At 43.7% G+C, this 25,836-nt stretch overlaps 2 protein-coding genes across 3 annotated transcripts in view; both read left to right on the top strand.

Moving 5' to 3' along the window:
- Positions 1-25,836, top strand: part of VDAC1 (voltage dependent anion channel 1) — a 351,958-nt gene that overhangs the window by 40,906 nt on the left and 285,216 nt on the right. The window lies entirely within an intron of this gene.
- Positions 3,577-24,535, top strand: SKP1 (S-phase kinase associated protein 1). 2 transcript variants are annotated; one of them, XM_073355590.1, is made up of 7 exons: positions 3,591-3,686; positions 6,049-6,173; positions 7,491-7,587; positions 17,711-17,784; positions 19,398-19,541; positions 20,256-20,396; positions 23,284-24,535. In XM_073355590.1, exons 3-7 carry the CDS (start codon positions 7,491-7,493, stop codon positions 23,317-23,319), a joined length of 492 nt encoding a protein of 163 aa, XP_073211691.1. In that variant the 5' UTR covers positions 3,591-3,686; positions 6,049-6,173; the 3' UTR covers positions 23,320-24,535. The 2 variants fall into 2 exon arrangements, with proteins under 2 accessions (XP_073211690.1, XP_073211691.1); XM_073355589.1 differs by lacking the exon at positions 6,049-6,173 and having other exon boundaries at positions 3,577-3,686.

Here is a 25,836-nt window from a genome sequence, read left to right on the forward strand (position 1 = left end):
TTTTGTGAGGTTCCCCATTCCCAGCCAAGGGGAGCTGCAGGGTGCGGTGCCTGTAGGCAAGGGCAGCATGCGGAGCCCTTGCTCCCCACCCCCAGGGGCCGCAGGGATGTGGTGCTGGACACTTCTGGGAGTGGCGTGGGGCCAGGGCAGGCAGGGAGCCTGCCTTAGCCCTGCTGCGCCACGGGGCTGGCAATCCGGTGGGCCAGATCCAAAGCCCTGATGGGCCAGATCTGGCCCGCGGGCCGTAGTTTGCCCACTCCTGATGTACACAATAGACTGCTTGACCAGTAAGGGCGGACCCTCATGTCACAAGCATATATCTAAGAGGGGAAGTGACATCATCACTTGACCTCTCTTCCCCCCTCCCCAACTCAACACCTGAAAGAAACGTCTGGCTGACAGACTTTGAACTGGTCAGGATGATCCCAGACTGGAAGAGAGTCCCACATGTTTATTGAGGATTGTTCCATCTGTCAGGGTGAGACACTGCTTCATTCAAATCCTGTTTAGTTTGTAGAACTCAGACTGCGAATTTATTTTTGTTTAAGTAACCAACTTTGATCTATATGCTTGCTACTTATCACTTAAAATCTATCTTTCTGTAGTTAATAAATCTGTTCTATATTTTACCTAAAAGAGTATATTTTGGTTGAAGTGCTTAGGAAATCTCAGCACAGATTACAAAGGCTAGTGTGTGTCCTCTCCGCAGCAGGGGAAGAACGGACTGGGTAATGAATTTACAGTGGTCAGGCTTCTGAACAGGGCAAGACGGTACAGTTCCAGGGAGCAAGGCTGGGGAGCTGGAGTGGTGGGATCCTCTCTATTATTGGTTCATGAGTGGCTGGCAAAGCATCCATGTAATTCAGTTGAGTGTGTCCTTGCCTGTGGATGTCTGTGTAAGTGCAGTACCTGCCAGTGATTTGTGGCTTAACAACAACATCACACTGTAAGAAGGATGCCCCAGGTTGGTGGAACAGAGGGCTCAGTGGTCCCACAGTCCATGTTGCACTCTAGGAGCCCCATCACACACAGCATCTGCAAAAAAGCTGGTGGTAAAGGGAAATGTAGGGTGAGCATGAGAGCACCAGGTCAGCTGCTTAGAATCATAGAATATCAGGGTTGGAAAGGACCTCAGGAGGTCATCTAATCCAACCCCCTACTCAAAGCAGGACTAATCCCCAATTTTTGCCCCAGATCCCTAAATGGCCCCCGCAAGGATTGAACTCTCAACCCCAGGTTGAGCAGGCCAATGCTCAAACCACTGAGCTATCCCTCCCCCATCCTTTGCTGGCTTCTGAGGATCCCTTGCTTAGGTGCCTAACTTGTTTCCTGCATTGTATATGGAGTCTGGGCACCTTATGGTTGAGGGTTCTGCTAGGCAGCAGACGGCCCTAGGGGTTAGGTGTTGCAATGCAGAGCAGAACAATACCTAAGTACTTTGAGGTTCTGGGCCCAAGGCCAATTACTGCTATGAGCTCCATGCTGGCAGACTCTCCTTCATAGACATCAGTAGGATTCCACTCAGAGGCAGTGTTCCGTCCACCTGCCTGCAGCTCAATGGAGGCCTGGGGTTTAAATGATTAATGGTCTCCAGTTAGACTCAAATTTAACTGTGTGCCACATAAACTTGTGTGAAACTGCTATCCAGTCGTCATGGTTATAAATTTCCAGTTTAGACTAGCAAACCGTTGTCTTAAGCAACAATTTAATATTATCCTCAAGATCTCCAATACTATTTTCTTTAGTTAAAGACCAAATTTTTGCTAGTCTGCTGAGTGGTTGCATAAAGCAAGGTTTTATTGTGTTTACATCTGAAAGGGTGACTCAAGAAACTGAAGTAATACAGACTGAATCCATTATTTTAAGCTTCTCTCACCATTATTTTTCTTAGATCTCTTATTTTGAAATTTTACATCACACTGAGGCTTTGAGAGGATGACAGGAACCATACAAGAAGGCCCTTAAACTGAATCAGGGTTACTCTGAATAGTGTTTTATTCTAGTACTAAATAATGTGAAAAGTGCCTGAGGGCTCTAGGCCGTTTGTTTGCAAGAGATGGCACTGAGCCAACCTTCCTTAAGAAATCAAGTGCTGCAGTAGAGGCATGGCATTTCCCTTAGTGGAGATGGGGTTTAATGTAACGATTGACAGCATTAACACATTAATGTAAGAGGATTTTAGCTGACATACAGCTTTTAGATTAAAGTGCTGCTTAGCAAATTTATCCTCAGCCCTCAACATTAATTTAATAGCCTAGATTCTGTCAAGCTCCCTTCATTAGACAATAATTGTATCCCTAGCTCACTCACAGTAATTGACAACAGTGAGTTTCTTTGTTTTACACTCCCAGTCCATGCAGGTAAGTACAATACCTTGAAAACAGAGGTATGAATTTTTGCAGAGTTGACTCAGCCTTCTGAGGTATAGAGTAAAATATATGTAGTTATGCAATCATAATCCTTTAAGTAACCTTGCCCTCAACAGGATAGAATCAGAACCTCTCAACTATGCGGCATAGACTCTGTACTGCTGCCGGTTAATGAAAATCATGTACCTTCAGAGGCACAGATGTGTGCATCGGAGAATCAAAATGAAGGACACAAAAAGGATTCATACAGGAATCCTAAAATGTTATAGGTTTCATCTTTTTATAGTGAAAAGAACTTTGCTGTAACCTGTTTTAATAATTTTTCTTCCAACAATAAAAATGAGGGGACACCAATTTGTGTAGAAGGTAGGGAACTTGGGGATTAAATCTCTGAAAATGAGGTGCACTTGACAGAGCTGATAAAGATTTCCCTTTAGTGCAAGGGTTAGAGGTCTTTGTGTTTTGGGGCAGAAGGCTGAATTTTGTTCCTCTGAAGGCTAGAGTAGCTGAGGTGTTTAGGTCAGTAACACTCCCCATGTCCAAACTGGACTGAGCTTTGTTATAATATTCCTCCAGTGCAGTTTTCAAGATGTAACAGTATTATCTATATAGCATTTGCACCTAAGCGATCTGATCAGAATCATGCTACAACTAGGAAGATGTGGTCTCTTCCTGACAGGTATTAATGAATCCTGCCGTGGAAATATCATCACTCCCATTTTGCTAATGGGGAATGAGACATGCCAAGAACTGGGAACAGAACCCCAGAGGTGGGGGGGGGATGAGAAGCTGCTGGCTAGAGGCTGGGCCCTGGGAACAGGGCAACATGGGCCCTAGCCCTGGAGGCCGTCTACACCACTAGCAAGGGGCATGGAGGAAACACGTGCTGGCGTGACCCCCTCCATCCACTATGAGGCTGTTGCCGTTGCCATGTGAGGCAGCTTTTCTGGCAGGGGCACCCTCTGCCTGAAAGACGCCGTGGCTGTTGCTTAACTCCCCCAATCTGTTTACGTGCATGAAATCCCTTCCCCCTCGCCCCCCCCCCCCCCCCCGTATCTAAGGTGGAGGTGAGGAGGGCGTTTGTGTCCCGCGGGGGAGGGCTGCATTTTACATTTCTTGGCGATCACTCAGGCGATCTGCGCGGACACCTACAGTTGGTCTGTGACGCAGCCGGGAGGGGTCCTTCGCCCTCCACCTCCCGGAGTCCCGCCCCGCCCCGCGCTATAAAAGGCGTCGCCGCAGTCGGGCCCTAGTTGTAGCTGCTGCCGCCGGGTCTCGGTCAGCGCGGAGGGACGTGGAGCCGGGCGCTGTCTCGCGGTGAGGGGCTGACGGCTCACGTCTCTTCCCCAAGCTCGCCTGCGCCTGCCGGCGGTGGGGCTGGCAATCCCGGGAGCGGGGCGGGGCCGGGCCGAGGGCTCTAGGCCAGGCCGGGGCTGGAGGCCGCAGCGGCCGCTTGGGGGAAGCGGGGCCTGGCCCCGCGCGGAGGAAAGTGGGGAGGTGGTTGCTGCCTGGGGAGCCGCCTCTTCCCCCAAGTGGGGTGGGGAAGCGCCTTCGGGCCAGGGGGCTTCGTACCACTTGTGGCGGGGGGAGGGCCGCGGGCTTCCCTGGGCGAAGGGCGGGCAGGCCGGCCGGCCGGCCTCGGTCAGCGCGGGGTAACGCAGGATCCCTGCCCCCGGTGCTGCTCAGGTAGAAGGACGCCTCAGCCCCTGCCGCGCAGGCAAACCCCGGGCTGCTCTCTGCTCCGCTGTGTTGTGCGTTGCCCTGGGCTCCACGGAGCAGTTTCTTAGTGTGTGTGTGTGTGTTTGTTTGTCAGACCTTAAGCAAGTGTCTGAAACGTGACCCTTTTTAATGGCTGTTGTGTGGGAGCCTGAGAAATACAGGGGACGAGCCCGGAGTACGTCTTTTAACAGCTTCGCAGGGCGCAGAGCTGGCTAAAGATACCGTAAATGGTTCAGCTGAGCAGCTGCTCCCGTAATATTTGAGCGCAGTGCTGTAATTTAAGTACATCTCTTTAATAGTAATACTAAAGTGCTACCTGATTAAGTGTTCTCAAAATACAGGATCTGCACTGTTCTGCTTAGTCACTGAGCTGTACTGGTGTTTGAGGCTAACTTGTTTTCCAAGTTCTCTACTGCAAATGATATTTCTCTTCTAGGAGGTACTCTTTTTACTAACGAAGTACAAACCCTGATCTCCATGATTGATAATGAGAATTAAACTACTTAAAATGTCCTTTTGATTAGGACTTTCTAACAATAAAGCCCTGTTTGTGACACTGATGTAATCAATGTGTATTTGAGTTTTGGACTTAAACTGATGTGTGAAACTGACCTTAATGTAAATAGTATTGCATAGACTGAATTTGATCAGGCAAAATCTATGGATATATCCCATTGTGCAGAATTATGTAATAATCCTAGACTTCTACAACCTAGGCATGTATGAACATTAATTTTACACTTCTCGCATTTGTTGCACCTTAACATGACTAAGTTTTGGCTGACTAGATCCAAATAGCATCTTGACATTATACCTATGTCTAATTTTAAACTATTCATTGTGTGAAAATATTCTGTGTGGCTTAATGTCATGTGGTTAATCAGGTCGTGCTAATAACTACTCAACCTATTGTGTCAATGCACTGAATATACAAGAAAACTTGATGCTGTCACTCTAATAACAAATGTAAACTTGAAATTGCTCCTTTCAAAAACATTCACATGAAGGGAGAAGTGTAAATTTCAGTTTAAAGAGAGTCTTGTATTTCCTGATCGCAATAAGCAGCAATTTCTATATGACATCATGTAATCAAAATACTTAGATATATGAGACTCTCCCTTCACTGAATATTTCAGCTTAGACTGAAAATAGGGCATTTAAAAATACTGCTGACTCAGTCTGCTTATGGAACAAGCAGTGCTATGATGTAAATCAAATTACACTTAGTAGAAATTTGCTGTATTGACACTAAACAAACTGTAAGCAATAACTTAATTCCAAAATTTCAAGGAAACTAATTAATAAAATGCAGGAAGTCTAAATAGTCAAAAGTAGACTTCCTGTCTTGTCAGTGCTTTCCCTCCTGGCCCCCCCCCCCCAAAAAAAAAAAGTAAAAAGGATTGCGGGGTGACTGTTTTTAGATGTGAAGTTATATTTATATCTAGCAAATAAGCTAGATTTGTACTTGAGGACATCTTAACTTTTCATTGTAGGACTGGTCTGCTTAATAATATTGAATGATGTAACTTTAATCAATATTCAGCAGTCTTAAAAGAAAAACCATAGTTGTAACATTGCAGCAATAAATTCAGTATCCTAGTTCAGTGAGAAATGCAGTGCTCATGAGTCTGAGTCCATCCAAAAATACCCATACCACTTAAGGTATAGTAACATTTTCATATGGGGTTAAAGGATTGGCTCGAACTCTGCCAAACATAAATTGAGATGAGGTTCTATATTCAGCTTGTATTCTGCTTAATAACCTGCACTGGCTGGGCTTCATTGGGCTGGGTTTGTTGCAGTACTCCGGATCAGCAGTATTGACATGCTAGAGTCTGCCTTGTGGAGCAGATAATGCAAGCTAGCTGAAAGAGCGACATCCAGTCAGCTGCTTTAATTGCAGTAGATCTTGGGTCTGTGGAATCTTAGGCCCCCTAACCCTTACCTTTTGTCCCCAAAGCTTTTTCCAGCAGGTTTTGAATTGGATTGTCTGACTGTGTCAAATGATGCATGACTTAGCTCTCTTATATCCACTAATGGAGCTCTAAACTGTGATATCCTTCTGCAAAGCAAAATAACAAAAAGGTAATAAATGACCAGAAAAGGTCTTGAGACATGGAAGGCACTAGGGCTAATGACTTCACACAGGCTCTTCTCCAAGTATAGCTGCCTTCAGAGACCTTTCCTGTTAACGTAAATTGCTTTCACAGCTAGTATAGAATCAATTAGTCTAGACTAATTCTTTAACACTGCAATAGAAGCAAGCTTGCTTTCTTCTTCTATTAGCTGTTAACTGGAGAAATTCACTAATACAGCTTACATATTAATTGTAATGAATTAAAGTCGGTTTCTAAAATTTGAAGTAGCTTGGCTTCAGAAGCACTCTTGAAGGACTTGTGTGTGTGTGTGTATGTATGTATATATATTTTTTTAAGGCACTGAGGCACCATTATCTCATCTGACCATCTGCATAGCCATAGAACCTCACCCATTGTATTTGAGCTGTAGCATAACTCTTAGGAAGATCAGTTTTGTGAGGCTTGATAATCAGACTCCTAATAAAAACACCTCCAGGAAACTCAAACGCACATGCTGCAACAAGTAATCTTACAGTTTATTATTGTTGTTCCTGAACTTGTTAAGATTTATGCTCTAAAATCCTTCCCTCCTCCTTTCCCCCCCACCCCCCGACCTAGCAATGTATTAAGTAATGTCTTGAACAGTAAGTGTGGTGGCAGGTGTGAAAAGCTTACCCAGTATCTGTTCTGAAAGCTCTCCAATATCAGTAATATGTCAAACTTGTTTCGTCTGCGGGAGACTTGTCCAAGAAACCAGAATTTTGAAAGTGCCATGGGATCTAACTTCACCTGAATAGTCTCCAAATCTGCTAGCCCCTTCTGCCATCTGAAGAAATATTGGTATTTGGGAGTACTTGGAAGTTTTGGTGCGTCACTTAAAACCATATTTAAGATCAGAGAGGGATGCTACTGCAGCTTTAGTATTGCCAACATATGGCTGGCATTCATTCACATTGCATCATTGCCCTAAAACTTAAATGTGAAATGTGTTGGCCTCTTGTTCAACATATTAGACACTTCCTAATTGCTTAATCTTAGAATACTACTTTTCCACTTTCACATCCTCAGCTGCTTTTCTCTAGAAGTAGTGAGTTAAGACTTGCTTATCCAAACAGTAAATTTTGTGAAGATGTCTCTGATTGTATGGGGGACGCTTCATTTGCCCTTCCATATACAATGGTGTGTCCCATCTTGATGGCATTTGTCTTGAAGAGGCAATATGAATGGTAAAGATGGCTTTTGTAACTTGAACAGCACTTTGTATTACACTAACTTCTCTGCAAACCATTGCATGAAAATAACTGGTGACTTTCTTGTGTTGTAGATGCCTTCCATTAAACTGCAAAGTTCAGATGGAGAAATTTTTGAAGTTGACGTTGAAATTGCAAAGCAATCTGTAACTATCAAGACTATGTTGGAAGGTAAGAGTCCAGATTTGAGCGAAAAGCTTATTGCAAACTAATGTCCCAGGAAACATCACTCAAATCAGAATTTTTAAAAACTGAGGTGCATTACCACAATTCCACTTAAATGGTTCTTGGAAGCACTGTCTTAGGCACAAATATAATAAGAGAAGGGATTAGTACAACCACAAATAGCAAAGCAAACAGTTATATAAGTAACACTTAAGTGTGGGTTCTTATGGTGTAGTTGTAAGGTAGAGGTGAGTTTTGATGTGCAACTTACTTGGCTATTTAGGTCTAAAGTACAGGTACTGATTTGTGGTGGTAGGCAAGTAGCACAAATTGATTCTAGGCATGTGATCATGCTAAATAGCTGATTTCCACAAAACATTTCTATTCTGGGTTGAATTTACTGGCTTTGTGTGATGGCAACTGAAGTACAACAAACGTAACTTAAACATCAAAGCTAAGAGATGAAAGTGTGTTTAAAAAGTAAAAAGAAGTAAACGGTGACGGGGATATCAGACTGGCCCTATTGTCTGAATCTTTAACTTAGCTGTTAGCTGCTGCTGCTTTTTTAAAACTGAAATACCCAGTATGTCTCAAGGTCTCATTTACATTAACCTCCCACCGTTGGCAGCTTACAACAGAGGACAGACTGTCAGTGCAAGTCTACCAAATATCTTCCAATTGATGTGAAAACTATCTTTTGTTTGACTTTCTGTTGTAGAAGTTTTGTCATCATAGCCTCTGCAAAACGCACCTCTGTATTTGACATGTCTGTGGTATGAATGTTTCTCTTAAACCTTGTCTACAACTTTGGGGGAATTTTGCATCATGGCATGTGGGTAGAATTCATGTCCCCCTCCGATTTCTTGGCTTCCCCATGGAAAAATGATTTTCTCATGGGGGAAGCAAAGGGAAACTGTAAGAGCGGTCACACATCCCTCCCCAGCAGCTCGGGCATGTTGTTTCAGGCGTCTGGAGCAGCTGGTGGAGAGGAAATGCCGGCGAGGGGATGCCAAGACTGGTGGCACCTATCCTGCACAGTACAGGCCTTCCTCTTCCCCTGCAAGGAACGGCGGGGCTGGGTTAGACCAACCACCAGAAACCTCCCCTGGCTGCTGGAAGTGCTTCATCTCACCCACCCTAGCTTCTTGCTCCCATTGCTCCTTCAGCTGTGGTGGGAGGGTGAGTCACTATACAGGCAGCTGCTCCTCCCTGCATAACCCCTTGCTGACCTCCAGCCACCTTCACCTGGACCCTCCTGCAGAGTCCCATTGCCTTTGCACCCCAATGAGCTCCTCTGAATCCAGATCATGCCCCCGCATCCAGCCCTCCACTCAGCTGCCTGCACCCAGATTGCCCCACCCAAAGCCCCCTCACCTCACCTGGATCCTTCCACGCTTGGATCCTGCCAGTCTGAGCCTGCCCTGGTTCGGAGGCGCCAGGCCTCAGGGTGTTTTTGGACAGACTGGGCACTTGCGATGTCAGGGTCGGGTGCAGCCTCACCGCTGTGTCCCGTGCGAGGGGGCTGCAGGGTGATCTCCCACCTTTGGGTAGCCAGTGGCCTGAGCTCCCTATAGCTATGCTGGAGCCTCCATTTATTTATTGACAAATAAATTTGGAAGAATTTTAAAATACTGTGTGCAGAATTTTCATTTTATTTTTGGTACGGAATCCCTCAGAAATAGTCTACATTAAGCTTCTTTGGCAAAAAATTGCCAGTTGGTGGAAGCCCTGGTATATACAAGGCTTTAGCACCAGAGTCCTTATCACTGTTGCTTTTAGCCTCTTTTGAGCAGACTGATGACATGGTATTAAGTGCCAGTGGCCTTGTGCAGTGTCTGCCCCAGGGTGTCTGTTATCAACCTTCACCTGTGAAACCAGTGGCACTCTCCTTCCAAACTACAGTCCCTCTTGTAGACGTGCTGTAGTCTTTTTTTTTTCCAGTCTGTTGGCTCACTTTAACTGGCACTACTACTTCAGAGAAAGGGCCTATACAGTACTCACTTGTGTCTTGTTTCTTATTTCTTATCTTTTCCTAAAGTGTCAGAAAAGATGCTTGTTTCTAAATGCAGTTATTTCCTCAAGTGTGACACATTTGTCAATGTCAAATTCATATTGAATACAGTTGAAAATAAGAAATGTTTTTATAGGCAGTCAGCTGTTTTCATGGTTGAGCTGTTTTGGTCAGGGATAGTCTGAATGGCAAATTTGCATTCGTCATCCTCAGGCTGACTGTTAGAAGTCCTCTTAAGATGCTAATTTGGACTTGTGCACAACTAATTATTGCAGTGCGGGTGTGGCAATATGCTAGAAACTGGGGGCCTCTCTGATATGCTCTGTGCCACCAATATTAGTGCAGAGAAAGGATACATATTTAAAACTTGTAAGATGCTGCTTTCTCTAGTATACCTCCTTCAGAGTAAATGTTAGATTATGCATACCATTTCCCTTGTTCAATTCTCCATGTTAATGTTGGTTTTATTTAGGCAACATGTTTCTTAGATAGCTTTCCCGTTTTTGTCCTTGAGGTTTGAAGGCAGATGGGGAAAACCTCAATTTAATCACTGTTTCTACATAAAAGTGCATTCTTGTTGGTGGTTATAACCTTAATACATATTCTTCACAACTCTTAGATGTAGATTTCATTTTTAGAAGGTGTACACTATATACATTTTTAACGTGATTTATTTTGAAGACTTTTCAGATTAGTTTTACAGCTATATCAGAAAATGAATCATTGTTCGGTTATTTCATTTACCGAAGGTAATTGAAGCCCATAGTTCACCTCCCAATGACTTCATAAACATCTCCAATTCAACAGGTTAATCATTAATATTTGGAGGATTTTCTTGCCAGGCTGTATTAGGAGGAGAACATCACCAGACAGACATTTAAATTGTTTTGTTTAACTAAAACGACATTATTATGTATTCTGGATTTTTTTTCTTCAACAGCAAACGTATAATATTTTAACAAAACAAACCTATGAATTTTCAAATTTAGTTAAACATTCAAGTTTTTTAAAATCAGGTTTGTTTGTTTTTGTCAGCCAGGTCAACATGAGAAACTTAAAATATTGGCTTATGCAGCTAACTCTGTCGTCTTCACCTTCATTTTCCTGTTTGTTCATAATCCGGAAAAGAAAAACAAGCTTTCCTGCTTTTTCAGGTCCCAAACGATTTCTCAATTTGGAATGAATTAGTCCAAAGGAAGAAAATATTCTTTCTACACTGGCAGAAGAAGCTACTGCTGTTAAAAGTGAGATTATCACTTCAACAGTCTCTGAATCCAAGTTCTTAAGTGACTTCCACCAGTTCACTGGTGTGACTTCCTTTAAAATATCATCAGCAAACATATATTTCTTGAATGGTTCTTATTCCCGAACTGGGTCTCTTTTACGGCCTGCTGCCGTTATAGTTTTTCCCTTCTAGTGAGAGAATGGTATGGTAGATCTCAAATCAATGAAGGCTACACTCAAAAAGACCTCAAGACTTCTGGAATATACTGCTCAAACAGTTTCACTTTTATTTCTACTGCCTGTCCCTCATTGAACTTTTTGAAACTTTGTACTTTTAGAGAGAGGTAAGGGATTGACTCTGTGTACACAAATTTGCAGAGGGACAATAGGGTTGAGGTCTGTTGTTTCTCCCCTCTATATATTTGTTTAAAAACATTTTTGCTGTTAACAAGCATGTTATCTCTGGAGAGACCAATCCACAGTTTGAGAACTGCAAAACTAAGCTTCTCTGATGATATCTTCTAGACTGAGCACTGAGTCCAATAGGGTAGATTAACCTAAATAATCTATACAGAAACCCCTGGAGCCCCATAAAATTGGGTACCTAATCCATGAACTATTGTAACTCATTTACAAAACTTTTCTTAAACATTACATGAATATATTCTCCTACTATAGAATTAGAAGTTATAATCCTTATTCCATGATGAGATATATTTGAGCTATATGACTTATGAGGAGAGGCTGAGGGAACTGGGATTGTTTAGTCTGCGGAAGAGAAGAATGAGGGGGGATTTGATAGCTGCTTTCAACTACCTGAAAGGGGGTTCCAAAGAATCATAGAATCATAGAATATCAGGGTTGGAAGGGACCCCAGAAGGTCATCTAGTCCAACCCCCTGCTCAAAGCAGGACAAATTCCCAGTTAAATCATCCCAGCCAGGGCTTTGTCAAGCCTGACCTTAAAAACCTCTAAGGAAGGAGATTCTACCACCTCCCTAGGTAACGCATTCCAGTGTTTCACCACCCTCCTAGTGAAAAAGTTTTTCCTAATATCCAATCTAAACCTTCCCCACTGCAACTTGAGACCATTACTCCTCGTTCTGTCATCTGCTACCATTGAGAACAGTCTAGAGCCATCCTCTTTGGAACCCCCTTTCAGGTAGTTGAAAGCAGCTATCAAATCCCCCCCTCATTCTTCTCTTCTGCAGGCTAAACAATCCCAGCTCCCTCAGCCTCTCCTCATAAGTCATGTGTTCCAGACCCCTAATCATTTTTGTTGCCCTTCGCTGGACTCTTTCCAATTTTTCCACATCCTTCTTGTAGTGTGGGGCCCAAAACTGGACACAGTACTCCAGATGAGGCCTCACCAATGTCGAATAGAGGGGAACGATCACGTCCCTTGATCTGCTCGCTATGCCCCTACTTATACATCCCAAAATGCCATTGGCCTTCTTGGCAACAAGGGCACACTGCTGACTCATATCCAGCTTCTCGTCCACTGTCACCCCTAGGTCCTTTTCCGCAGAACTGCTGCCTAGCCATTCGGTCCCTAGTCTGTAGCTGTGCATTGGGTTCTTCCGTCCTAAGTGCAGGACCCTGCACTTATCCTTATTGAACCTCATCAGATTTCTTTTGGCCCAATCCTCCAATTTGTCTAGGTCTTTCTGTATCCTATCCCTCCCCTCCAGCGTATCTACCACTCCTCCCAGTTTAGTATCATCCGCAAATTTGCTGAGAGTGCAATCCACACCATCCTCCAGATCATTTATGAAGATATTGAACAAAACCGGCCCCAGGACCGACCCTTGGGGTACTCCACTTGATACCGGCTGCCAACTAGATATGGATCCATTGATCACTACCCATTGAGCCCGACAATCTAGCCAGCTTTCTACCCACCTTGTAGTGCATTCATCCAGCCCATACTTCCTTAACTTGCTGACAAGAATACTGTGGGAGACCGTGTCAAAAGCTTTGCTAAAGTCAAGAAACAATACATCCACTGCTTTCCCTTCATCCACAGAACCAGTAATCTCATCATAAAAGGCAATTAGATTAGTCAGGCATGACCTTCCCTTGGTGAATCCATGCTGGCTGTTCCTGATCACTTTCCTCTCATGCAAGTGCTTCAGGATTGATTCTTTGAGGACCTGCTCCATGATTTTTCCAGGGACTGAGGTGAGGCTGACTGGCCTGTAGTTCCCAGGATCCTCTTTCTTCTCTTTTTTAAAGATTGGCACTACATTAGCCTTTTTCCAGTCATCCGGGACTTCCCCGGTTTGCCACGAGTTTTCAAAGATAATGGCCAATGGCTCTGCAATCACAGCCGCCAATTCCTTCAGCACTCTCGGATGCAAAGAGGATGGATCTAGACTGTTCTCAGTGGTAGCAGATGACAGAATGCGGAGTAATGGTCTCAAGTTGCAGTGGGGGAGGTTTGGGTTGGATATTAGGAAAAACTTTCCCACTAGGAGGGAGGTGAAACGCTGGAATGCGTTACCTAGGGAGGTGGTGGAATCTCCTTTCTTAGAAGCTTTTAAGGTCAGGTTTGACAAAGCCCTGGCTGGGATGATTTAGTTGGGGATTGGACCTGCTTTGAGCAGGGGGTTGGACTAGATGACCTCTTGAGGTCCCTTCCAACCCTGATATTCTATGATTCTATAATGTATTGTAATTAAAATTATCTTTAGATAGGTTTTTCCTCAAAAAGCATTTTATGAAAATCTGATTTAGATTAAAAAAAAAAAATCAGATTTAAAAAAAAAAATCATTGATTTTTTTTTTCCACCTGCAGCTGGTTGAGGCAGTCACTTAAAAGTGCCATCCAGATATTGCCTGCAGCCAGTAGGGATATAAGGAAAACTGGCATTCCCATGTGAAGTGGTAGGAACAGAACCAAAAGTTACAAATGTATTCATGTTTAACAGCAGTTCTGTCCTAGGTCAGGTTATCACATCATTAGCATCTTACTCTTTAACCAATAAATTCATTTTTAATTTCTTTTTCATTGGTACCAATGACACACCTAAAGATTGCAAAATCTTATATGATATAAGTAGCTCTATGGATATGGGGAATGTGGTGGACATGGTATACTTTGACTTTAGCAAAGCTTTTGATGTGGTCTCCCACAGTATTCTTGCCAGCAAATTAAAAAAGTATGGATTGGATGAATGGACTATAAGGTGGATAGAAAGCTGGCTAGATCGTCAGGCTCAACGGGTAGTGATCAATGGCTCGATGTCTAGTTGGCAGATGGTATCAAGCAAAGTGCCCCAGAGGTCGGTCTTGGGGCCAGTTTTGTTCAATATCTTAATTAACGATCTGATGGATTGCACCCTCAACAAGTTCACGGATGACACTAAGCTGGGGGGAGAGGTAGATATGCTAGAGTAGGGTCCAGAGTGACCTAGACTTATTGGAGGATTGGGTCAAAAGAAATCTACTGAATTTCAACACGGACAAGTGCACTTAGGATGGAAGAATCCCATGCACTGCTACAAACTAGGGACCAACTAGCTAAGTGGCAGTTCTGCAGAAAAGGACCTGGGGATTACAGCAGATGAGAAACTGGATATGAGTCAGCAGTGTGCCCTTGTTGCCAAGAAGGCTAATGGCACATTGGGCTGCATTAGTAAGAACATTGCCAGCAGTTCGAGGCAAGTGTTATTCCCCTCTATTCGGCACTGGTGAGGGCACATCTGGAGTACTGTGTCCAGTTTTGGGCCCCCCACTACAGAAAGGATATGGACAAATTGGAGAGAGTCCAGCGGAGGGCAACAAAAATGATTAGGGGACTGGGGCACATGACTTACGAAGAGAGGCTGAGGGAACTGGGCTTATTTAGTCTGCAGAAATGAAGAATGAGCGGGGATTTAATAGCTGCCTTCAACTACCTGAAGGGGGGTTCCAAAGAGGATGGAGCTCGGCTGTTCTCAGTGGTGGCAGATGACAGAACAAGGAACAATAGCTTCAAGTTGCAGTGGGGGAGGTCTAGGTTGGATATCAGGAAACACGATTTCACTAGGAGGGTGGTGAAGAACTGGAATGGGTTACCTAGGGTGGTGGTGGAATCTCTATCCTTAGAGGTTTTTAAGGTCCGGCTTGACAAAGCCCTGACTGGGATGATTTAGTTGGGGTTGGTCCTGCATTGAGCAGGGGGTTGGACTCGATCTCCTGAGGTCTCTTCCAACCCTAACCTTCTATGATTCTATGACTCTTAGACAAAAGCCTTTTAAAATGTTTGTCCCTGAATATTCTAGTCTTGTGTAGTTCCAACACTTTCCCAGAAAGGAGGTTCACAAAAACATAAGCCACCTACCTTCATTTGCATCCAGCCTTTGCTTACTGTTGTAATATGTTAAACTATAGTAGATAATGCTAAGATGGACAGACCAGATGGCTTGGTCCGCTCCAAATACAGTGGATCTCTCCTTCGTATGTTGGAGCACTGGAGGAGACTTCAGAAAGTCTCAATACATGAAAAGTAAAGCAGAAACAATGTTTCACATTTGTGAAAGCAGTTAAATTATTCAGGATAATGCTTAGCTCTGATCTCCCACTGACACAAATTGCAAACAAAAACATCTGTGGAAGTCTACCAGATGGTCTGTATGTACAGCAAACTATGCCTAATCCTCCTAAATAGGGATGCCTGTCTGTGCTCTTACACGCTAAATCACAAACATTAGAAATGAGAATGTTAGTGCCTTAACTTCTAGAAATGTCTCTTATAGATCTAGTTGAACAGACTGGATGGCCTCAAGTAGAAATTGTTTTTTAGCAATGAGACGCACAAGATAAAATACTATAGACCTTTAAAATTGTATTTTTTTACTGTTTGTCCTTCATTCCCACCTTGTAACGCCACCAAAAGCTGCTTAGTGTGATGCTGCTCTGCATGACCAATAAACAAAATTGGAAAACACGAGCAGGAAGTTATAAAAGTTCTCTCAGCAGGTGGCAGAGAATGCACTTGCTCAGTAAGCCCATCCAAAGGGATCTTGCCGCTTTTAGAGTTCAGAACATTGTTAAACTCTTCAATGTTATCAGTGGCTTTTGGTTTACATTGAAAATCAGAAGTAGTGCTTCTAAACAAATCTCTGTAATACCATAAATAGCACACTAGACAGACCATGTATTGGGAACTCTGGAATCACATGGCACTGCCTCTTACTGCTTTAGAATCCCTTGTGCAAATAAGACACTCGCTGTTGCTCCCAGACATCTGTGCTGCAGCTTCATATGCTGATAATGCAGAATTATCTTTCTAAAGGGGAGCAGGAGGAGAAACTGGAGGGCTGAAAGGGGGATGGAGGGACAGGTAGGGTTTTGACACCAAGAAAGCAGGAGGCAGTCTTTCCTAGTTCGGGGGTGCTAGAGGCTTCAGCCAGGACACATCTGCTCTCTCCCTTGGAGTGTTTAAATTCTTTATTCCACAGTCCAACACTTTGACAACTAGCTTCTCTCCCTGCACCTATATATGTCATTGCATTCAATGAAGTATATTTGAAGTTTCCAATAAAATGATCAGTGAAATACACAATACCTGTTACAGCTCACTACTGCAAGTAGACTTGGATAACAATAGCATTTCTGTTTAAAATCTCCCAATAGTGGTAATGCTGGAGTGCCAGTGTAGGTAGGACATTGGCATGTTAGCCACTGTGTGTAGGCTTGCTTTGAGGAGGTGGAGGTTGTGGTGATGCAGCAGTGGTGTATTCTAACTCAGTTAATTTCTTAATGTATTTGGATGATGCAGATCAGTTATTCATCAAATGCATAGATAATTTTATACATCACTTTACATGGCTGCATAACCTTACACAGGGCACTCAAACTAAGGTAACATACCAATTCTGATAGCTTGATTTGCAACAAAATGGTATGGTGCATCATTTAATCAGGGCAGTTACCTTAATGTGGTATTTATCCTGTGTAGTTCAATCCAGGTATGGATTAAAGTCTACGTTGTGAATTGCAGTGTGCTTTCAATATTCTCTACATGATGATGTTAGTCTCTTAGTTTTGAATTTGATGACTCAGTAGAGCATAAATGTGTTTAACCATGTCTCAAATATACTCTGAATTTTTTTAAACAGTGGTTATTGGTTTTACCACCTTCCCTAAAGGATTTTTCTTAACATGTCAAGTGATCTGTCATTGCCTCAAATAGAGTGGAAATTAACTTAGTTGTATACAGTGTTGTAGCTGTATCGGTCCTGGAATATTAGAGACACAAGGTGGGTGAGGTAATATCTTTACCCACCTTGTCTCTGGAAACTAATATGGCTTTTATGTTTCAATATACAATGCCTTGTAAGCCAAATACCCAGAATCTCTATGGCTACAGTATTAACTGCTCCTGCAGAGAGGACAGAGTATTGTCTGTAGTTCATACAGTAGCTCTTTAAGATCTCACTTAATAGTAGATTCAAAGGGAGTTCTTTTTTGGAACACTTGTAGCAAATTCGGGACCTAAAAGCTGGTACTGACAAAAGAGTTTTCCTTCCAATTATCCAACACTGTTAATAGTGGGATTACATTGAAATAGGGATGAACAGAACTTCTAATGGCAATTTAATAATCTTGCAAATAAGGAAACATAAATGCATCAGTGTATATAGAATATAAATAAAAATACTAGCTACTTGGGTATGATGAGCATTCTGTTACGTAGCGTGTAAAAGTGATGCAGCCGTGGTATTATGAAGCCTTGTCGAAGACTGCTTAATTTGAGCAGGAGAACCATAATCTGAATACAGATTGAGTGGATTAGCAACATTCTGTATCAGAATTGTATACTGTAGTTGTGGATTGAAGAAACCATCTGAATTTCAGAAAAATGAGTGAATGGCAAGTTACAGCATCTAAATCCTCTTTCCATTCTTAGATCTGGGAATGGACGATGAAGGAGATGATGACCCAGTCCCTCTTCCAAATGTTAATGCAGCTATATTAAAAAAGGTAAGATGCTACCCAGGTGCTGTTAGTAGCTTTGAACTACAAAAATGTGTAGACTGAGCCATCGCTTAATGAGAACTGGAAATACTAAATTTAAACACAAACTTTCTTGTGTACCAGTTACCTTTTTTTAGAACATAAACTGTTTATCAGTCAAAAGCAGGATTTGTTGAACTGCAGTTTCAATTTCTAGATAAGATTTTCCTGTAAATAATACAGATACACTAATTCTTTTCATATTAGTGCTCAAAGGGTGTGGGGCCAGTAGCAGTGGTAATAGCTGTTGCCAGACATACTATACAAGTGCTGTGCACCAAACTCACGATCCACACCCTCATTATTCTTGTCCAGGGGTTCTCCAGTTGTAGACTTCTTGTGGTATTATCTGAGGACTCACTTGAGCGCACCAAATTGAAATGAAAGATTGGGAGGCTTATGTTCAGATCATTAAATGCACTGGCTGGAATCTATTGTTACTAGGTGAAATGGAAGGAGGAACAAATTTGCAGGTCAGGGCTCTTCAAGGATCCTGTCTGCATTGTGTTGGAAGAGTTTGAACCAGTTTAAATGTTTGAAATGAATTGGGTTAGTTCTATAATAAGCAGCATTTGACCAGTGAGGCTAGGACAGTGCGTTATATAAACTCCTAGCCAGAGTGCAAAAGGCGACTGTAAGAGCAGGCAACCCCTGTTCCTTGTGCAGTGCTTAGGTAACACTTCACTAGTCAAAATTCAGATGAAATAAAAAATGTAATATTAGTAGACTAACTACTTGTTTTCTCCCTGACACAAATGCATAACCATTTATGCAGAGTAGCACTAATGCCTGACCGTACTGTCTGCTAATAGTTTTCTTGTTAAGCAAACCAAATACCACCTATCTGCATTTCTCAACTATCGTCAAAACTGTATGGAGAAGGTCGTACTTAAACAGTCTTGTGTTAGCGTTAACATTAAGAGCACAGTTCTGTGTGTCTGTGTTGCTTAGACCGGGGTGGCCAGCCTGAGAAGGAGCCGGAATTTACCAGTGTACATTGCCAAAGAGTCACAGTAATACGTCAGCAGCCCCACATCAGCTCCCCCATCCTGACTGCCAGCAGTCCTGCCAATCAATGCCCCCCTTCCCCTTCTGCCCCGCACGGTGCGCAGGAGCTTCTGGAGGTGAGAGGGGGGAGGAGCGAGGGCTTTGCAGGCTTGGAGGGGAGGGGAGGGAGGATGCAAGGAGCTGCGTATTAACCTCTGAAGAGCCATATGTGGCTCCGGAGGCACAGGTTGGCCACCCGTGGATTAGACCGTGCACTAATGCAAATGTAAATCTGCTCAAATATCTTCTGGGAAATCTCCAGAACCAGAATGTCTGACATTCATTACCCAGGCGCACTCAACGGGATTTTAAAAGGCTTTGAAATTCCAGGGTCTTGTAGTTAAGACTGGGTCTGTACATGTCTTACTATCAGGTACAAATAGCACTCTCACAGCACATTGTGTCCAAGATTTTGTGCATTTTTTGCAGTTTTGGGAGAGTAACTGTTCCTGTAATCTGAAGTCAGTCTAAACAGAGCTGATGAGAATGCTTAAGAACAGTTTTTTATATTGATTCTAATGTCTTAATATCAGGTGATTCAATGGTGCACCCACCACAAGGATGATCCACCTCCCCCTGAGGATGATGAGAACAAGGAAAAACGAACAGATGACATCCCTGTATGGGACCAAGAATTCCTGAAAGTAGACCAAGGAACACTTTTTGAACTTATCCTGGTAGGGTGTCCATGTTCCATTAGATGCTCTCTTCAGCACATAGCCACATTCTCTAGGCTTCTGAACTTTATCTTGGTGGTGTAGATAGAAGTGGTAGAATTGGTCTGACTTTCCCCACTTCATAGTAAAATCATTCAAGATAATACGTGTTGTGGACACCCTTCAAATACTTACTAACTACTAAGCAGCCCAATCTACGCTTGAGGACCGAAGTACAAATTTGACGTTTAGCTTTGCACTCAAGTTCAGTAATCCGGTCTTCTACTTGAGTCAAGTTTGTTGCAAACACGGTAACTTCCTTCATTTGAAAAAGGTTGTGTACTAGATTCTGTTCAGCAGCCTGAACCCACTTCAAAAGTCAGTCTTAATGTTTTGAGGCCTAGTTCCTCCTGACCCTAATGGTATGTAAGTTGGTGTGCACTTAAGCAATGTGCTGTATTGCGTGGCTAGCCAACTGGCTGCCCAAAAGACCTCATTGTTCATAGGCTTCTGTAAGCCTTTTCTAACAGGAATGTCTCAAATTTTAAGTTTGCTTAGAACTATTCTGAACTGTTCCACTAGGACTGCCCTGTCAGATATACTTAAACACTTGCTGTAATGAGCTACCTAATCAAATTAGTTTATCATAAAATGAAGGTAGTCTGTGTTTGGTTTAAGTTGTACATCCACAGAGGCAGAACGTTGATTTTAAATCTGGTGACTCTCTTTTTGCAGGCTGCAAATTACTTAGACATTAAAGGTTTGCTTGATGTCACATGCAAGACTGTTGCAAATATGATTAAGGGGAAAACTCCAGAAGAAATTCGCAAGACCTTCAATATCAAGAATGACTTCACTGAAGAGGAAGAAGCACAGGTACTCCGTAGTCTGGGTTTCATTAAATTCTGGATTGCTTATATACTGAAGTAGCCACGCTAGTGTTATACACGTTTACCCTGATATAATGCTACCCGATATAACGCGGGTTTGCATACAAGGCAGTAAAGCTCCGACACACTGCTCTGAGCAGCGTGTTAAGGGTGCCAGACCGGGACGTTGGATAAGGGGCAGAGGGTCTTGAGGGCGGTCGGGGCGCTCTCTTTCCCTCTTCCCCCCCCCCCCCCCCCGGGTCTGGGAGGCAGGAGCTGTGGGGGGCACTTTTGGGGGCCTCATAGTCCCAGAGTGGCCCAGGGGATTAGCAGGGGGCTGGGAGCAGCCCGATCTGCTTCCCTCGCCCCAGCTGTGTCACTCGGGGGAGTGGGTATGGGGGAAGGGATCCCCCCACACTCACTGGCAGCGGCGGAAGTGGAGCAGCCCAGCCCCAGCGTGCTCCAATCTGCCAGCTCCCAGCCGCGGCTCTCCGCTTCCCGCTTCAGGTGAGTACAGGGGGCATCCTTTCCCCAACCTTCCCGCACTCACTGGTGGCAGGAAGCGGAGCACCGCAGCTGGGAGCTGGCGAAGTGGAGTGGGATGGGACTGTGTTGCTCTGCTTCCTGCCATTGCTGGTGAGTGCCTGTCGGGGGGTGTGGATAGGTGTCGGGACAGGGAGCAGGGGGGTTGGGTAGGAGGTGGGGTCCTGGGTGTGATTAGGGATGGTGGTGTCTAGAGGGGGTGGTCAGGGAACAAGGAATGGGTGGGCAGCAAAGCAAGTTAGATATAATGTGGTCTCACCTATAACGCGGTGAGATTTTTTTTGGGGGGGGGGGGTCTCCTGAGGACTGCATTCTATCGGGGTAGAGGTGTCGCTAATGTGTTTCAACTCATAGACTTCCTAGCTAAAACTAGGATGTTTGGTCTAAATATTATAAAGTGTAATGCAATTGTGCTAGAATTGTTGCCTCAGTTAACTTGCCACTTAAGTTTATCCCTGTGTAGACATACCCTGTGGCTGGCCCAAATCAGCTGACTCTGCTTATGGGGCTCGGGTTCTGGAGCTGACAAATCACTGAGTAGAGGGTTGAGCTCGGGCTGGAGCCCGAGCTCTGGGACCTTGGGAGAGTGGAGAGTCCCAGAGCTCAGGCTCCAGCCTGAGCATCTACAGAACTGTTTTTAGCCCCACAACCAGAGCCCCTGCAAGCCCAAGTTAGCTGAACTGGGCCAGCTGCAGCTCTGCTGCAGGTTTCTTATCCCTCTCTAGATGTACCCTTACAGGTTAATGTTTAGCATGTGGCTTTTTTCACAAGTGAATTAATATCATTATGTCAGACTTGCAAACTTTTTTGACTGAGGTCAGTTAAAATGTAGATTGACCTATATCACTCGGGTGTGGGGGAAATAAAATTACCCACCCCCTGAGTAACGTAGCTGTGCTGACCTAAACCCTGGTGTTAGCTGCAGCTAGGTTGAGGGAAGAATCACTGAAGCTAAACCAATAATAGGACATTCTGGGTTGCCATAAATAGTTCTTTGTTGCCCTTTCCAAAGCCTCAGCAGTAAAGCTGTAGGTGTGTTGGGGCACCCACCTAAAAAGATTCAAGCTACTCAGAATTTCCCTAATAAGGCCTTTCAAAGAGTTAATTAAAACAAGCTGTGCTTTATGGTCTACCTTAAAATGATCATTAAACAACCATTTTTAAGCAGAGTACTCTGGAAGCTGCAAACTTATTGAACAGGTTATAGAACTTGAGTGTAAAGTCAATGCACTTCAGCTCTTCCTAAATCCTGTATAGCAGTGGTCCCCAACCTGTGGAGCCTCTGCCAGTCAATCACTATCTCCGGGCCGCTAAAATCTGGCGGGGCTCAGGCAGGCAGGTTGACTACCTGCCATGGTCCCACACTACTCCCAGAAGTGGCTAGCTGTTCGCATGTCTCTGCAGCCCCTGGGGTGTGGGGAAGGTGGCTCTGTGGAGCTGGCCAGTGGAAGCTGCGGGGGCACTGCTTGTGGACACAGGCAGTGTACAGAGACCCGTTGCCCCCCCCCCCCTTTCCTCCAGGGGCTGCAGAGATGTTTCAGCAGCTATCCGCATCTGGGAGTGGTGTGGGGCTGTGGCAGGCAGCCTATCTGAGCTGAGCTGCACTGCCAGCCGGGAGCCACCTGTGGTAAGCCCCTTCTGGGCCGAAGCCTACACCTCTCACCCTGTCCTGTGCCTCAGCCCGGAGCCCCCTCCTGCACCCAAACTCCTCCCCCCCCCAGCCCACACTGCTCACCCCTTGCCCCAGGCTCAGCCAGTGCATGCCCCACAGTTGAGAATGTTACACTGATTTGTGACAGTCCCTGAAGGATTTTGGTTCCATAAACCACAAATGACACTAAATAAGTAAAATTCATGAACTGTCCAGTGGATTCTATGAGATTAGGTGCAGTGTGACCATATGATCCCTGCACCCCCTCCTGCCCCAGCCCAGTGAGTGTGTGTGTGTGTGTGGGGGAAATGGAGTGAGCGGGGCGTGGCCTCAGGGAAGGGGCAGGGTAGATTCTGGGTTGATCTTAAATTCAAAAAGTGATCTTGTATGTTAAAAGGTTGGAGACCACTGATGTATAGCAAGTTGACCAGTTAACTAGCTATTCATGAGTAGAACATGCAGGCTATTTTAGGAAGTGGTTGGAAGATGCATATATTATCTTCAGTAACTTCTCAATCTGCAATGGTAAATATTTTACGAAAATTAGTTTCAATCATCCAAGTAAAAATCTGGCATTTCTTCCAATGTCACCCTTTTTGTGGGAAAGGATGCCACTGGGGCTGTTTTTGTCTAATTAGTTTTTAGAAGTTCATAGCATGCGTATAGTACTACATCTAATTAAAGCTTTATCTTGTTTAAGGTACGCAAAGAGAACCAGTGGTGTGAAGAGAAGTGAAGTTTTGTGCCTGACACTCTAACACTGTAAGGATCGTTCCAAATACTAGTTGCACTGCTCTGTTTATAATTGTTAATATTAGACAAATGCAGCAGCAAATGAAGTTGTATTAGCAGGATATTGTTCCCTTTGCATGTGTAGTGTTTTTTTGAGTACAGATTTAAATCCTATGGTTGAGTTTTTACCAGTGTAATCAGATGTCTTTTTACTTTACTCAGCAATGAATAAAACTGAACTAAGCGTGGATTCTGTATGGAAATAGCACTTCAGGTTATCCTGTTCATGACTCTTAACTGTCCATGTCCAGTTACAATGTTACCTTGAGATGTCAGAATTTAGATAAGCATTTAAACTCCACTGTAAATAAAACCACTTGCAAAAGTTTTCTGAAATGGAATTAACAAAGCATATTTTTATTCAAAGAACTAAAGGGTTTCTTGGGGAACCAGGCTGAGTGAAGAGTTGTTGAGTTTCCTCCAAACTTCTAAATATGAACGATAATTACCCTTGGAGTAAGTTAGTACTTGACACAGTTCTTAGTTGGTCACAGGCAAATACTTAGGCATTACAAAATCTCTTCAGTGGCTAGTACTTTCTAAGCCTGTTTTGGTTTTGCCTGCAAAAGACCAGTCCTAGCACAAATGTGGCTTTGGCAAAACTGGGTAAGCTAGTTACCGTTAACCTGGAACTCTTTAGCCATGTAGCTTAAGACCTGCCTCTAGCTGGTACAAAGCAAAATCTGAACTGCTGTAGGCACAGGAGAGTTATGAATTTTAATAGGAAAAGCTAATTCCCAGTTTGACCAAAAACATGACTGACTTTACCAAAGTTAAACTTATTGATCCAGCATGTTGTCAGTAGCTGGCTTTAGGCAATTCTAAACCCGCTTGTGATGTAGCTTTATTAAACATGGCTTCCTGTGTCTGCAAGAAACATTTCACCTATGTACTGTACACGAAATCACAGCTTGTAGACTCTTCATTATTGCATACAAAACAAAGCTAATGCTGTATCTAGTGTGACTTCTTTTGGACAAAGCCACTTGCAACTAGTTAAACAGTAACTGGTTTTCTGACTTTTACAGTTCCCTTATAGGGAGTAGGAGATGGTTGTGTAGTAAACATTTGAGGTGTGATCTTAGCTTATTGCATTCCATTTTCTGTATAAACCTTAGTCTAGAATTAACCTTAATAAATGTACTTCTCTTCATTTTAAAGATCATGGTGTTGCACTAAGTGGTGTTAAAGGGTTAATGATGGATGTGTTAGAAAAATCTTGTTAATTTAACAAGAGCAACTTGACAGCCTCTAGAACACTCCGTGAATAGCACGTCTTACTAAACAGTAAAACTTGAAATTGCTGATAAACTTCAATGTAGCTGCTGCATAAACAAAATCTCTGTAGAGAAAATTTTAACATCTGACTGTGTTGACTGACTGCCAGTTTGCACTATAAACAGTTTCTCCAACTACAGTCCATGGAATTGTGTCCAAACAATGGAGAGTTGGGTATAGCTATTAAGAGGTGGGCAACAGCATGAAAAATTGGAGAGCCTCTGCTGTAGCACCCAAGCAAACTTGCTCTCCACCCATCCCTTAACTTGCTTCCTCCAGCCTGCCACAGCCTCTCCAGAGGGGTTGCTGAATAATGGGTCCTACGTTCAGGGTAATGGTAGCATCATTGGAGCATCCTAATGCTACCAAAAATAAATTCTCTTGGTGACAAATGGGGCCTCTTCTATGCAAGCAATGCCGTTAATCTTAGAAATGTTAACACCAAAAATCTTCTGTGGGAAACAGTACACTCTTTAGGAAAGAAAATGAGACCCACTGCTACAGTTAGTGGCGTAAGTTAATCCTGTTTCGAAGACTAATATTAAAGCGAGGTCATGGGTCCTTAGATGTTCAGTTCCTTCCTTAACACAGGTATCAAGATGAACTTGTGTTTAGGGCTTTGTTGTTTTATGTTGCATCCAGTAACAAAGGGCTTAAACTTGCTTAGTGTATCTTCTGAGACAAGGGTTGGCCACCACTTAAAAAGTGATGTGATCTACCCTACTTCAAACTGATTCTTCTTTTTGGTGGGTGGAAGAGAAACTACAGTCCTACACATCGGGGCAGTTCACCTCTCCTCTCATTAAATGTTCCCTTCCCTTATCTTCTGACTATGCCTTATGGCAAGAGGCAAACCTACATGCAGCTCAGCTGCACTCTTGCTGTCTGTAGGTATATCCTGACCTAGGCTTGGAGCGGGTATCAGTGCTCAGCTGTACCATAAGGTGAGGACTGTGGCAGGGTTTAGGATGGGGAGGAGGCAGAAGTGTAATGCCACATAGTAGAATGGGAAAAGTGAGGGGGGCAGACTCAAGAATATGTATTGAATTGCCCTAACTGTGTGTAATGCACCTGAGAAGAGACCTCTTCTCAGACTGGTCTGAGAATTGCTGATCTTCATTGGAGGGTTTATAATCCAAGATGTTCGTTCATTATACTAACTCATGTTTGCAGGATTCTTATG

The sequence above is a fragment of the Lepidochelys kempii genome, chromosome 8 (genome assembly GCF_965140265.1).
Source record: "Lepidochelys kempii isolate rLepKem1 chromosome 8, rLepKem1.hap2, whole genome shotgun sequence".
Taxonomy (NCBI): Eukaryota; Metazoa; Chordata; order Testudines; family Cheloniidae; genus Lepidochelys; species Lepidochelys kempii.

Excerpts from the sequence above, each read along its gene's own strand:
- SKP1 (XM_073355589.1), top strand. The coding sequence starts at position 7,491 with ATGCCTTCCATTAAACTGCAAAGTTCAGATGGAGAAATTTTTGAAGTT. Across the intron at positions 17,785-19,397 it reads ATGCAGCTATATTAAAAAAG|GTGATTCAATGGTGCACCCA; the intron begins GTAAGATGCTAC and ends TCTTAATATCAG. Across the intron at positions 20,397-23,283 it reads CTGAAGAGGAAGAAGCACAG|GTACGCAAAGAGAACCAGTG; the intron begins GTACTCCGTAGT and ends ATCTTGTTTAAG.